The sequence below is a fragment of the Penaeus chinensis genome, chromosome 14, assembly GCF_019202785.1.
Source record: "Penaeus chinensis breed Huanghai No. 1 chromosome 14, ASM1920278v2, whole genome shotgun sequence".
NCBI lineage: Eukaryota > Metazoa > Arthropoda > Malacostraca > Decapoda > Penaeidae > Penaeus > Penaeus chinensis.
This window is the reverse complement of record NC_061832.1, coordinates 342205-357204: the sequence shown is the minus strand read 5'-3', so window position 1 is coordinate 357204 and position 15000 is coordinate 342205. Positions and strand designations below refer to the sequence as shown.

The 15000-nt window shown below is 37.8% G+C and overlaps 1 protein-coding gene across 1 annotated transcript in view; it reads right to left on the bottom strand.

The window, feature by feature from the left end:
- The window catches only part of LOC125032030 (zinc metalloproteinase nas-14-like), a 38750-nt gene that overhangs the window by 20398 nt on the left and 3352 nt on the right, over positions 1–15000 (bottom strand). Inside the window, exons 2-5 of the mRNA XM_047622991.1 lie at positions 10800–10878; positions 9885–10002; positions 9354–9393; positions 4299–4443 (exon numbers count right to left, since the gene is read on the bottom strand). Of these exons, the coding sequence (XP_047478947.1) occupies positions 4299–4443; positions 9354–9393; positions 9885–10002; positions 10800–10878 (382 nt within the window). The remainder of the gene's footprint in view (positions 1–4298; positions 4444–9353; positions 9394–9884; positions 10003–10799; positions 10879–15000) is intronic.

The following is a 15000-nucleotide window of genomic DNA, read 5'->3' as shown; positions in this document are numbered from 1 at the left end:
ATATTTAAATCTCTATTTAGAGGACCACCGCCTCGAGATCAGTGACTCAACAGAGAAAGAAAAGAAAGAAGGAAAAATGTATAAACAACATATATATACATGTATATATATATATATATATATATATATATATATATATATATATATATATATATATATATAAACACATGCATACATACAGACGTGTGTTTATGTAAAACATATGCAAAACGCACATATATACTTAAAGAAATCTATGTATATTTAACCCCCAAGAGCGATTTCCCAAAGCCAACCACTTGAGGGATCCCGTATCTAAAGGCCTTTGCAAGCGGTTTGGACCCACCTTTGCCGAAAATAATAAACATCAGAGGTAAGCAGAATGGAAAACAGGAAATAAAAAAGTATGATTTTTTAATGAATAAAAAGAGGGATAAGAGAAACACAAGAAAATATCCAGAATGGAAAGACAAAAAAATAGAATAAACAAAAATAAAAGAGAGAGAATAAGAAGAAGACAATATATACATCTCAGAAAAAAGGAAAGCAAGAAAACGAGAAAGAAGGAAGAATAGAAACAGAAGAAAACAGAAGAAGTGGCATAGAGTGCCAACCCCCCCCCCCCCCACAATAGGTTAAAGCTTGCCTTCTTTATAGCCCCCCCCCCCCCCCTGGATATCGGAATGTTAGTATTTTACGGGATATTTCCACATATGTAATCTGTATTGTCTTGTGTATGTGACATTCCAGATAGATAGAGAAGTAGATTTTTTTTGTGTGCAAGTTGTTAATTTGATAATGGAAAAAGGTCTAAAATGAAATCCATTGCTTGCCTATGGTTGCAGCGATAAACTGGATTTACTACGTTATTTACCTGCTATAGATAGGTTTTATTGCGTTATATACCTTTGAATGGACACAGAGCAGTGGATCAAATGGTTGGCTGACTTGCACTTTCAGCACGTGAGCAGACTTTGCAAAAGAGAAGAAAAAACAGAAAAAAAGAAAAAAGAAAAAAAGGATATACATATTTTTTTTCTTTTTTTTTTTAACTTGTTTTCATGTAAACTTCAATTAGGTCGAAAAAAAAAACAAGAACAAAAAAACATATCAGGACAGGAAAGAAACGGTATTTACGTCCCTCTCCATCCATTCGTTTAAAATTAAGAGAAAGAAAGAGAAAGAAGAAGAAGAAGAAAATAAAAACGACAAATGGCGATCTAGTCCGTTGCGTATATTGGCCTCATATCCCGCCCGTCCGCACTGGCAGGCAACAGCATGCAATACGCGATACGCAACGAGTTGATACCTGGCTTTTGAAACTGAATTAAAGTGTTTACATTCTGCGCACTCTGGGTCGTTTATCCTACTAAGGGGCTTGAAATAACTCGTAACTAAAGCGTATTCTAGATGTCGTTACTTCCCACAGTCTTGTTTAAGCCGCATGGAATTTTCACACTTGGTTAAACCTACTTATAATGGAGTTGTTTTTTCCATTATTGCTACCGGTTGTTCATGGGTTATAATTACAAGAGTTTGTGAAAAAAATTAAATATTATAGCAAGACGTGACAGAGTTCCGGATTACGAAAGATACAAACTATTTAAGTATGAAAATAAGTGAATACTTAAAAAATGCAGCGTTCCTATTGGTTCACTCAAATAAAACCTATCTCCTGATTGGTCTAGAAAATCTAACAAGACGTCGGGCACTGGGGTGAGAAGGGGGGGGGGGGAGGGAGGGGGGCAACAGCTTTTGACTGGACGGTATGGAGTAAAAAAAAAAAAAAAAGTATATATAGAAAGTTTAAGGTTGAATTCATTAGGGAACGTTAGTACAGCTTAATATAGTCGCATTTCTATTGAACTATTATTCTGGTTATTTGAGCTGCTTGTAGACATGGGGGGGGGGGGGGTGGGGATATGTGTCTTTACGATTACACTCTTATGGAACAAAAAAAGAAATAGAGGGGGGAGAGTAGCTAAGGGGGGAGGGGTAAATCCTACAGCAGGAGGGGAGAGCTACTACCCCCTCCCCCTGCCCATGTGGGATGAAAGCTGGTTGTCCTTGCGTTATATACAAAGAACAGCTGATTTCATAACCGGACCTTAGTTCATAGGACATCAACTCAAGCCACAAAATAAACTAGTGCTTTGAGAGAATGAGAAAGAGAGAGAGAGAGAGAGAGAGAGAGAGAGAGAGAGAGAGAGGGAGAGAGAGAGAGAGGGAGATAGAGAGAGAGAGAGAGAGAGAGAGAGAGAGAGAGAGAGAGAGAGAGAGAGAGAGAGAGAGAGAGAGAGAGAGAGAGAGAGAGAGAGAGAGAGAGAGTGTTGTGAAACATGGCGTATGTAGTCCGTAGATTTCGACGGATTCCTTATTCTTCGTCTATGTTTTAATGGTGATGTATTTTCCGTAATACTACTAATACTGCTAATCATGATAATAAAAAGAACAAGAACAATTGTGACAGTAATAATATGCAACTAGTGATAATATTGATAATGATCCTAATACTACTAATACTAATGATGACAAAAGTATCACTAATAATAATTAAGATGAAAATAACTACGATGAGATGATGATAGTAAGAGCAATAAAAAATAATGATAACAATGATAATAATAATAATGATAGTAATAATAAAAAAACAAGAACAATTTGACAGTAATAATATGCAACATATTATACTGATAATGGATATATTGCTCATAATAATGATAATGAAACTAAGTGGAGTTTTAATAATATTGATAATGATCCTAATACTACCAATACTAATGTTGACAAAAGTATCACTAATAATAATTAAGATGAAAATAACTACAATGATGATGATGATAGTAAGAGCAATAAAAAATAATGATAACAATGATAATAATAATAATGATGTAATAATGATAATAATAATAATAATAATAAAAATAATAATCAGAATTTTAATGAAATAATAATAATGATAATAATAATAATAATAATAATAATGATGATGATGATAATAACAATTAAACTAATAAAAGTAATAAAATGATGAAATAAAATAATAGTGATAATACTCGTCGTATAATAATGACAAAGAAAAATAGAATGATAATAAAAATAATAACAATAATAATGTTAATGGTAATGCTAATGATAATGATAATATAATGATAATAATAAGAGTAATAATAATAATAATAATAATAATAATAATTATAATTAAGTTGATGACAACAATAATTATATCAATAACAACAAACAACTATATTAATAACGTCGACTATAATGATGATAACACCACCACCACCAACAACAATGATAAATATAAAAAAGGCAAATATAAAAAAGAAGAGAGAAAGAGAAAATTACCCGTTTTGAAATCGAGTCAGCTGTTTTAGTCTAAGAACAAGAGGAAACAATTGTACAGGAAATACATGCTTTTTATTGGTATTATAGTTATTATTGTTATTATTTTTGTGTTTTGTTTCATTCTTCCATAAGCTTCAAGTTATGCAAAGGCCAAAGTTTATAAATGTTTATTCCGTAATTCTTCTTCTTCTTCTTCTTCTTCTTCTTCTTCTTCTTCTTCTTCTTTTTCTTCCTATTATTATTATATTTTTACTTTTTATGTAGAATTACGATAAGAACTTAATCTATGTATATACTTCTTTGCTGATTTTTTTCCCCTCTTATTCTTTTTTTCCAAATGCATTCCGTTGACAATTAATCACCTGTGATCACTACAATCCAAATCTTAACCTTAATTAAAACGAACAATTAAATAAAATCACGTACAGTCCGTATTCATCAGCTGACTTCAATTCCTCTTTTACTGACTTATTTACCATCTATCCATTCTGTCTATCTATCTGGTTATCTGTTCTACTTCCTATCAGTTCCTGTACAACTTATCTATAATCTATGAGTTTATCAAGGCACCTCTGTGTGAATTTATTTGTTTCCAAAGCCATCTAATTATCATTCTGTCTATTGTTATCACTCTTTATCATCTATCTATCCACTTGTCAATTCTGTATTATAACAATCACTATTAAGTACCCATTTATCTATTCATCTTCAATTATATTTTCTATCTATCCCTCTATCTCTGTAGGCCATCTATCTATTATTCCATCCATTTTTATATTCACTTATTATCTATTTATTCCCTCGTTGACCCATTTATTTACCTAAAGCATATCCTGGATGACGGATACGATCTATCCATCTATCTTTGTTAACTTACTATCTATTTCTGCATATTGCCTATCAATTATTCCATCCACCCTTATATATACTAATCATCCATTTATTCCCTCGTTCACCCGTTTATTTACCTAAAGCGTGCATGATTTCGTGGACGACGATGCCTGGCGTGTAACATCGAGGCGAAAGGCGCACTATCTGCCTGGACCCCTGGCGGCCGACGCTGGAACTGCACCTAAAAGAGGGGAGAAAAAAAATGGAAATTTTGATGTTATGCTTATCGGATAAAATCACGAGAATCCGTTGTAGGTATAATGATAGGATGATCTAGTTGTTGTTTAGGAATGATCTGGCGTTTTAGATAGTTAAATGTCGTTTTAGAGATTACTTTAAATTAGATGGATGCAAGTTGAGAAATCTGTTTTTTATCTGAAGTATCGCATCTGTCATCAACCTTCACGTCATGATCTTAATCCCGGCTTGAATTTCGTTTTCAAATGTATCTTTGCTTTCAAGCTTTGATCTTAAGCGTTTTCTGTCGCAAAGTCCATCTTTTAAGAAGTATATTTTCTCCCGTTTTCTATATCAAAGCGCCCCAAAAAACAGAATCCTCATGATTATATACATGATCTCTGAGAAAATATTTACGCGTTGCTATATAAACAAAAACGCAACACTTCAACCACACAACTGTAAACAAACTCCCATTTTCATAAAAGAAGAAGAAGAAGAAGAAGAAGAAAAAGAAGAAAAGGAGGAGAAGAAGAAGAAGAAGAAGAAGGAGAAGAAGAAGAAGAAGAAGAAGAAGAAGAAGAAGAAGAAGAAGAAGAAGAAGAAGAAGAAGAAGAAGAAGAAGAAGAAGAAGAAGAAGAAGAAGAAGAAGAAGAAGAAGAAGAAGAAGAAGAAGAAGAAGAAGAAGAAGAAGAAGAAGAAGAAGAAGAAGAAGAAGAAGAAGGAGGAGAAGAAGAAGAAGAAGAAGAAAATAAAGAAGAAGAAGGAGAAGAAGAGGAAGGAGGAGATGAAGAAAATTGTGACCTTGCTTTCATCTTGCATTTGACAGATATGACCACTGCTTTTTTTTTTTTCTTTTTTCTTTTTACTTTTTTCGAGAAATTTGAATTCGCCAACACAGGAAGGCGAAGAAGAAAAGAAGAGGAACGAAAAAGAAGGAAAAACAAAAGGAGATAAAGATGAAGAAGAAGAAGAAGAAGAAGGAAGACGAAGGACAAGAAGAAGATGGTGAAATAAATGATAAATAATACAAAAAGAAGAAGAAAAGATGAAGAGAAGAAGAAAAGAAAAAGTAGAAGAAGAAAAGGTAGAGGAAGAAGACAAAGGAGAAGAAGAAAGAAGAAGAAGAAAAGAAACAAAAAAACAAGATGAAGAAGAAAAAATAGAAGAAGAAAAAGTAGAGGAAGAAGACGAAGGAGAAGAAGAAATAACAAGAAAAGAAACAAAAAAACAACAGCAAGAAGAAAAAAAGTACAAGATGACGAAGGAAAACAAGAAAGGAAGAAAGAAAAAAACAGAAGAAAAGAATAGAAACAAAAGAAAGAGAGGAGAAAGCAAACGACGAAGAAGAAGAAGCGAAAGAAACGAAGCGAAAGCAGAGGCTCGAACAGAAGAGTGTTTATTTATATCGACGCGCGAGCAGTCAGGTGTTCAAGAGCGGATGATTTCGAAGTTTATATAAAGAAAGGAAGAACAAGAGAAATGACGATAATAAGAATGAAGGTTGCAAGAAGAAGAAGAAAGGAGGAAGAGAAGAAGGGAGAAGGAAAAAAAAGAAAAGATGAAGAGAAAAACATTTAGCATTTGTGAAGAGAAAATTGAGTTTAGAAAGATAGAGATTGCGAAAGGAGATTGAGTAAGGGAGAGATGGAGATATATAGATAGATAGATAGATAGATAGGTAGATAGATAGATAGATAGATAAATGGATAGATAGATAGAAAGATATATATATATATATAGATAGATAGATAGATAGATAGATAGAGAGAAAAGATAAAGAGAGAAAGAGAAAGAGAGAAGGAGAGAAAGAGAAAGAGAGACAAACAGACAGAGAGACAGACAGACAGAAAGACAGAGAAAGAGAGAAACAGACGGAGAGAAGGAAGAACAAATTGGGAAAGGAAAGAAATGCAGGGATAATTCAACAAACAGACAGACAAATGAACAACCAGTCAGCCAGATAGACACACAGACAGACGCAGAGAGTAACAAGCCTACACAAATTACTTCACATGATTTATTGCTTGTCTCGTCTTAGTGCAATAAAAAAGGACATTGCTTTAACAAATGATGTTCCTCTCACTATTACTGCGATGTTTTTTATCAGTAGTAAACATAATCACTACTCCCGTATACCTTTCACAAAAGTTGGAAATTGTTTAGTCTATCTGTGTCTATCAATAACTATTATTTTTATTGCTGTTCTATGTTTGTGTGCATTTTATGTACGTCAATATTCCTATTCATTTTTATCTCTCTATTGTATCTCCTCGCTGTTTTTCAATTATTTTTATCTTTATTATTATTATTAACTTTGTTTTTATTATTAGTAATATTATTTTTACCGAGCTGTAAGTATTCATCAAATTGTTTTTTATATACAAACCAAATAGGTGACCTTCGAAAGCTTTCCTTTTCCATCTCGTTCACCTTGTGCTGCTTGCTATACCACAACAAAAGGAGAGAAAGAAAGAGGGAGATAGAGAGAAAGAAGGAGGGAGGAAAAAGGTGAAACGGAATGAGAGTGAAAAGGAGATGGTGAAGGAAGAGAGGGAAGAGAGAGAGAGGGAGAGAGAGAGAGAGAGAGAGAGAGAGAGAGAGAGAGAGAGAGAGAGAGAGAGAGAGAGAGAGAGAGAGAGAGAGAGAGAGAGAGAGAGAGAAAGAGAGAGAGAGAGAAAGAGAGAGAGAGAGAAAGAAAGAAACAGACAGACAGACACAGAACGAGAGAAAACCAGACAAACAGAGCGAGCCGAAGACAAAGAGTAGAAAAGGAAAATAGATGGACACAGAGACCCACAAAAAAGGTCTTTGTAAGCGAGAGAATATTATAACATTCGTATGACTAACCACTGCACATGTGCGTTGTACACCCATTCTCGCATGAAACATCTGCACATGCTTTACAAGGTTCCCAGAACTCTGTTTAATATGTAGTTTCCAGAGACAGAAATAGAACCTTGAATCATTAATTTCCTGAGGTACATCACCCCGTAGAGAAAAAGAATTTCAAAAATAGATGTATAAGTTTGACAGTGCAAAGAACAGCTCATATATATATATATATATATATATATATATATATATATATATATATATATATATATATATATATATATATATTTATTATTATATATATATATATTTATTATTATTTTTTGTATATATATATTTTGTTTTTGTATATATATATTTTTCTTTTTTTCCAAATGACGCAATTTCGATGCTGCAAAAGTTCACGTTATAGTATTTTTTTTTATATCAACATATATATTCTTGTATATATATCAATTGCTATATCTTAGTTACTAAATGCACTTCTAGAAAAAAAAATTGTTTTGAAGTTATTTCTATAATGCCACATGAACATCTTAGCCTCCAAACCTATAATGATAATAATAATAATAATAATAACAATAATAATAATAATAATAATAATGACAATAATAATAATAATAATAATAATAATAATTATAAACATGAACATTAATCAAGCCAACTGAATCACATCAGATAATAGATAATGACCAAGCGGGCGATTGATAATTTTGAGAAAGACTGAAACTGGAGAGAAAAAGGAGATTTAATTAACAGAAAACAAAAATAAAAAGGTGAGCGGAGATTACCTTAGAAAAATATGATGCTGCTGCTGACTACTAATGATGAATAGAAACGAAGAATAATGATAATAGTAATGATAATGCAAATGATGATGGTAATAATAACAATAATGATAAAACTAATGATGATGATAATCATAACGAAGATGACGACGATGATGATAATGAGATGATAATGACGATGACAATTACGATAATAATAATAAAGATATTAGTGGGAACAAAACAAGGACACCGATAGCAACAACAGCAGTAACACAACAATAACAAAACAGTCCTAAAAATCCCCAAAAATCCCTCCCAAAACGAATCCTTCCCTCCCCCCCCGCCCCCTCCACTAGTTCGCCCCGCCCCATCCAGAGGGCGTTGATGAGCCTGCCGGGGCGGAGGCGGCCTCGAATCCTCTCGCCCGCCCGCCTCGCTCGCCCGCCCGCCTCGCTCGCCTCATCTGCGATTCGGATGAGCTCCCGCGCGTCCAGTGTCAAGGAAGGAAACTTATCTGATGTCCTGCTGCGTGGCTGACAGGTGCGTGGCTGACAGGTGCGTGGCTGACAGGTGCGTGGCTGACAGGTGCGTGGCTGACAGGTGCGTGGCTGACAGGTGCGTGGCTGACAGGTGCGTGGCTGACAGGTGCGTGGCTGACAGGTGCGTGGTTCGGCTGACGACGGCGCGTGGGTTGAAACGTGGCGGTGTATGGGGAGGAGAGGGGGAGGGTGGGAGGAGAGAAGGGAGGGAGATAGGGAGGGTGTGGGGAAGGGAGAGAGGTGGGAGGGGGAGAGGGTAGGGAGGAGAATGGAGGGGAAAAGGGAAGAGGGAGAGGGTGGAAGGAATGGAGGGAGGGGGAGGAGAGGGGAGGGGGGGAAGAATGGAGAGAGAGGGGGAAAGGGAAGGGAGGAGAGGGTAGGGTGGGAGAGGGTGGGAGAAAGGGATGAGGAAGGGGAGCGAAAGTGGGGGGGAGAGGAAGAAGAAGGAAAAGGGGAGAGGAGGGAGAGCGGGGGAAAAAAAAAGTAAGAGAAAGACAAAGAAATCACATCAAGGAGAATTTGATGCTTTATCAACATTCAAGCATTTAACGAGTGAGAGAAAAAAAAAAAAAAAAACTAAATGCCACAGCAGCGTCTACAAGAGAGAAAAAAACACTCAAAAACATCTTTGACATTTCTGCAATTGCTATCTCAACTTCTCTCCACACAAACACTTTTTTTTCTATCCTTAACGGCATCGCCTTTTATAGAGAGAAAAGAGGAGTGAATATGATAATAAAGAGATTTGAGATAACAGTACTAGGTGGTGACGTCATAGATTTCAGCAAACGTCATCTCATAAATAACTTACTCTAGTGACTGGATAAACAAAGAATTTTTTGATGAAGAGACTGAGAGAAAGAAAGAAAAGTTGATATAGTCGTGTACATATGTGCTCACAAGCACGGGGTACAAACACACACACACACACACACACACAAACACCTAAACGTGTGTTTTACATGTGTATGTTTAAATCAATAGTCGTGTCATAACATACACACAAGCACACACACACACACTTCACACAGCCCCCCCCCCCCCCCCCACACGCACATACTCCCCCCTTCTTCCACTCCCACAGACACAGACCCCCCCTCCCATACTCATCCCCTTCCCCCTCCCCCCACACATCCCCTCCCCCCTCCCCCCACACATCACCTCCTATTTCACCCCTCCCCTCACACACATCCCCTCCCCCCTTCCCCCTTCCCCCACAAACATCCCCTTACCCTACCCCCCTTTCCCCCCACACATCCCCTCCCCCCTTCCCCCCCACACATCACTTCCCCCTGACATCCCCCCCTCCCCATCCCCCCCCCAATGCAGACGAAGCACTTACACATCCGAGGCGCGGAAGAGCACGTAATCCCTCTGGCTGGTCCTGGGCACGAGTCGGATGCACGTGTTGATGTGCAGTTGCAAGATAGCGGCGCCGATAGCCAAGCGGGCGGCGTGGGCTGCGGGTTGGATGAATACGGGCGGTGAGAGAGGAGTGGGCGTGAGGCGAGGGAGAGGCAGAGGGGCGGTCGATGAGAGAGAGAGATGGGCGTGAGGGACTGAGATTTAGTCGGATTTCGAAGATTTCGAAGGTTTTATTTAGAGCTTTATTTTTATTTTTTATTTTGGAGAGTATTAGAGGAAAGAAAAAAAAGAGAGGCAAAAATGATAAGGTAAAATACATATAAATCTTTTTCTTAGCCATTTTAAAAAACTGTAGTATTCGTATATAAAAAAACAAACAAGAAAAAAATACATGTAAAAACTAATATATATAAAACTAAGAGAAAAAAGATCATAAAAATCATAAAATAAACATATCTCAAAAAAGGGGGAAAAATTAAAAACAAACACATATGCATAATATCTCATCACTTATTCTAAACAAACCTAAAGCTTTTAACAAAATCCGCTAAAAAGGAAAATCTATACTCACCCTTTCCCTGCTTTCGTTATTTCCTTATATAGATATAGATATAGATATAGATATAGATATAAATATAAATATAGATATAGATATAGATATAACTATATATATATATATATATATATATATATATATATATATATATATATATATATATATATATACGTATATATAGATATAGATATAAATAAAGATATAGATATATATAAGAATATATTTATACTCATATATGTCTTTATCTATAGCCATCTATCTATCTATATATATACCATTACCTCTCTCCACCCCATCCCTTATCATCCGCCGCCCACCCCCCTTTCCAAGACTTACGCAAGGTCGCAGAGATCTCGTAGGGCACCGTCGCGCCCGGCCATCTCTTCCTCAGGCTGGTGACGGCGTTGCGGGTCGTCTGAGGGAGAAATACGGGACATGTTGACGAGCCTCGCGGGAAAAAACGGCGGGCGGGAATGTGTACGGAGGGAGAGAGATACGTGTGGGTATATATGCGTATACGGATGCGCGCTTTCACACATGAAGTATCTACATGTCCGTGCCTACGAAAAGCACACATGCAGAAACACAAACACACACACAGACACACATATTCACACAAACACAGAGAAAAACACACACACATACACATACACATACGCCCCCTCCCCCCAACACACCCAAACACACACACACACACACACACACACAACAACACACACACACACACACACACACACACACACACACACATACACAGCACCCCCCCCCCCCCCCCACCACTACCTTCCTACACGCACTGGGTCTCATGCAAACTGATTTATACGCATATACGCTTGGTAAATCAGGATGAGGTGAAGGGTTTGAGAGGAAGTGGGGGCGAAAGAAGGGAGTGGGGGAGGAGGAAAAGGAGGAGGATGGAATGAGAGATGGAAGAAGGGATAGAAGGAGAGAAAATGAAATATTGGGAGGGAAAGGAAGGAGGTAGGGAGGGGAGGGAGAGAGAGAGAGAGAGAGAGAAATATATGATTCCTTGAGAACTCCAGGACATTTGTGTGTATGTTTATATTTGTTTGCATGTAAACAACTTACAATGGCGGTGTTATATTTACATTCTTAAAAGCAAGGTAAATAAAAATGAAAAAAAAAAATATATATATACTATAAAAGTTTTGAGTGTAAAATTATTTTGAAAACTAGAAATAACAAGAAAAAATAACAAACAAGTAAGCTGGAAATTTATACTAACAAGAAAAAGAAGCTGAAATTACGCGATAAGAAAAAATATTTTAAAAAAATTCGGCAAAATTATTCCATTTCTGATTCCCTCGCTTGCTCGCCATTTGAATCCCGAGTTTATATTTACAGAGTTGCAGGCCGCGTATATGACGCACAGGCTCTCTTGCTTTGGCTCTCCCTCGCTCTCTCTTTCGCTCTTTCTATCGCTTTCTCTCTCTTTTTTTCCCTTTCCCTCCTACTCTGTCCATCTCTGTCTGTCTCTCTCTCTCTCTCTCTCTCTCTCTCTCTCTCTCTCTCTCTCTCTCTCTCTTTCCCTTTCCCTTCTCCTCTGCCTACCCCCCTCTCTCTTTCTTTCTTCCTCTGCTTGCCTGCCTACCTGTCTATCTGTATCTCTCTCTCTTTCTCTTTCTCTCTCCCCCTCCCTTCTCCCCACTTACCTTTCCTCTCTCCTTCCCCCCTTCTCTTTCCTCCTCCCTCCCTCCCTCCTTTCTGTTTTTCCCTCTCCCCTTTATTTCCTCCTTTCCTCTTGCCTTTTCTTCCTCCTTCCCATTCCTATTTCCCTCTCTCCTTTCTCTTTTTTCTCTCTAATTTCCTCCCTCCCTCCCTTCCTTCCCCTTCCTCTTCTTCTCTTTCCCTCCTTCCCCCCACTCTTCCATCCCCTCCTTCCCTCCTTTCCTCCTTCATTTAATCCTTCGTACCCTCCCTCCCTCCTTCCCTCTTTTCCTTCTTCCCTTTCCTTTTCCTCCCCTTCCTTCCTTTATTCCTCATTCCCTTTTTTCCTCTCTCCCTCCTTCCCTCATTCTCCCTCTCCCTCCCTCCCTTTCTTCCCTATTCTCTCGCTCCCTCCTTCCTTCACTGAATTTTGTTTATACGTATGCCCCCTCCCCGGTTTGAAGATTATCATTATCGCCAATGCTACAGAGTGCATATTTTGGGGGTGAAAAAAAAGGTGTTATTTATGTTGAGAATTTTGCTGGAGGTCACGTGAGTAAGAGGGGAAGAAGGGGAAGTGGGGGAGGAAAGGAGGAGGATGAAGAAGGGAGAGGGGAGAAAAAGGGAGAGGGGAGAAGAAGGGAGAGGGGAGAAAAGGGAAGAGGGGAGAAGAAGGGAGAGAGGAGAAATAGGGAGAGAGGAGAAGAAGGGATGGGGAAGAAGGGGGAGGTAAGTTGGAAGAAGGAAAAGAGGGGAGTGGAGAGGGGAGAGGGGAAAGGAGAAAGCGAAGTTGGGAGAAAGAAAAGGGGCGAGGGAAGAAGGGAGGCGAGAGAGAGAAGGGAGAACGGGAGATAGGAGGAGAGAAAGAAGAGGGGAGAGGAAAAGGGAGGTGAAAGGAAAGAAGGAAAAATAAAAATAAAAGCGATATAGAAGCTATAAAAGGTAAGAGTGAAAGAGAGAGAGAGAGAGAGAGAGAGAGAGAGAGAGTGAGAGAGAGAGTGAGAGAGATAGATAGATAGATAGATAGATAGATAGGTAGATAGAGAGAGAGAGAGAGAGAGAGATTATATTATACAACTTACGTATGTAAACCTTGTTTTCCTTATATGTAAATTGACAAAAATATAAGTAAATTAATACACGCTTTTTCACAAAAATCTGAGTTCATTTTCATTATAATTAGTGTTACAATTACTCCTATTTTACTATCGTTACTATCAAAACATTTAAACAATTCTGATATATTCTAATTATATCTCGAGGGAAAAAGATATGCAAAATAATATAATAGCTGCTTAAAACACATTAAAACGTTAATTACAATAAAGTTGCGCAGATTTTCAGGCCGCAAGCTACGGCCATTATCAAGTGCACGTTTAATTACAATTCCTAATTAAACTGTTATCCTTAATTAGATATAATCTGAAGGTCATAATAATGTATTCTATGCATTCTTCTTTACTTGCATTTATTTTCACGTATACGTATATTCAACGACAGATATATTATAATGTTAATTTGCCAACAACACAGAAACAAAATACGATCGCGCAGGAAAAAGTGAGCGTGCATATAAGAGTTCTAATATTTCGTAATCAAACCAATAATCATCAAAGGCTAACGTTTTTGATTTCGAACATTTATTTCAACACCACACTCGTGATCTATAAAAAACTATACTAGAAAAAAATACATTAATTAAGGATAATTTTACATAGATTGACGCAATTACCTTCTTCCTGCCTCTCTCGGGATATTTTGAGCAAGAACATTTCCCCGACGCGGAAGATGAGACTGTAATTAAAATGCAGCCATGAAATACGAAAAGAAAAGAGAAATGGAAGGAGGAGGAGGAGGACGGGAAGGGAAAAAGAGGAGGAGCAAAGAGGAAGGAGAAGGAGGAGGAGGAGGAGGAGGACGGGAAAGGAAAAAAGGAGGAGCAAAGAGGAAGAGGAGAAGGAGTAGGAGGAGGTGAGGAAGAAGAGAGAGGATAGGAAGGAACAGAGGAAGGGGAAAGTGAGAGGAGAAGAGAAGATAATACAGAAGGAAGAAAGATAATAATGAAGGCGTGAGGGAAAAAGGGGGGAAAAGGAAGGAGATGAGAGACGGAGAAGAATACAAACTCAAAGAATTCTAAAAGAAGAACAGAGTGGGAGGATGGAAGAAAGGAAACGGAAGAGACGGAAAGAGAAGAAAGAGGAGAATCATAAAGTAGAAAGAGGAGAGGATAAAGAGGAGAGGAAAAGGGGGAGATTGAAAGCCAGAAGGAAAAAGAGGGAGAAGTAACAACTGAGAATAGAGAGGAAAAGTGGAGAGAAATCCATTTTTATCCATCGTTTCATCTACGAAGGAACGTCCTGATCTCACGATTTTTTCCTTTTTTTATTACCATTTTTTTTATATATTTCTTTCAGATACATCGAATTTTATTAGTCCGTCTACGCGATAAAAAACGGCAGCCTTCCCACGGGTCACGTCTGAGAAGGCAAGGCTTGACGAAAAACAAAATCGACGCGTCTGAAACGGGTCTCACGCATCTTCATCTCGCCTTGAACTTACGTCATTAGCATTTGACTACAGATTTCACAGCTTATATAAAAAAAAAGAGAGAGAGAGAGAGAGAGAGAGAGAGAGAGAGAGAGAGAGAGAGAGAGAGAGAGAGAGAGAGAGAGAGAGAGAGAGAGAGAGAGAGAAAAAAGAGGGAGAGGAAAAAAAAAAAAAGGCCACCGTAGTGAATAGGTCGGCCGTGAACGTTTTTTTTTACCGTGCTAGACCTGTTTGAAAGCGCTCATTGGTGTCAACGGTTTTTTGAAAGGACGGCTTCGTTCGGTCCACGGATGGTGACATGTCGATCTGTCTGAAATGGGCC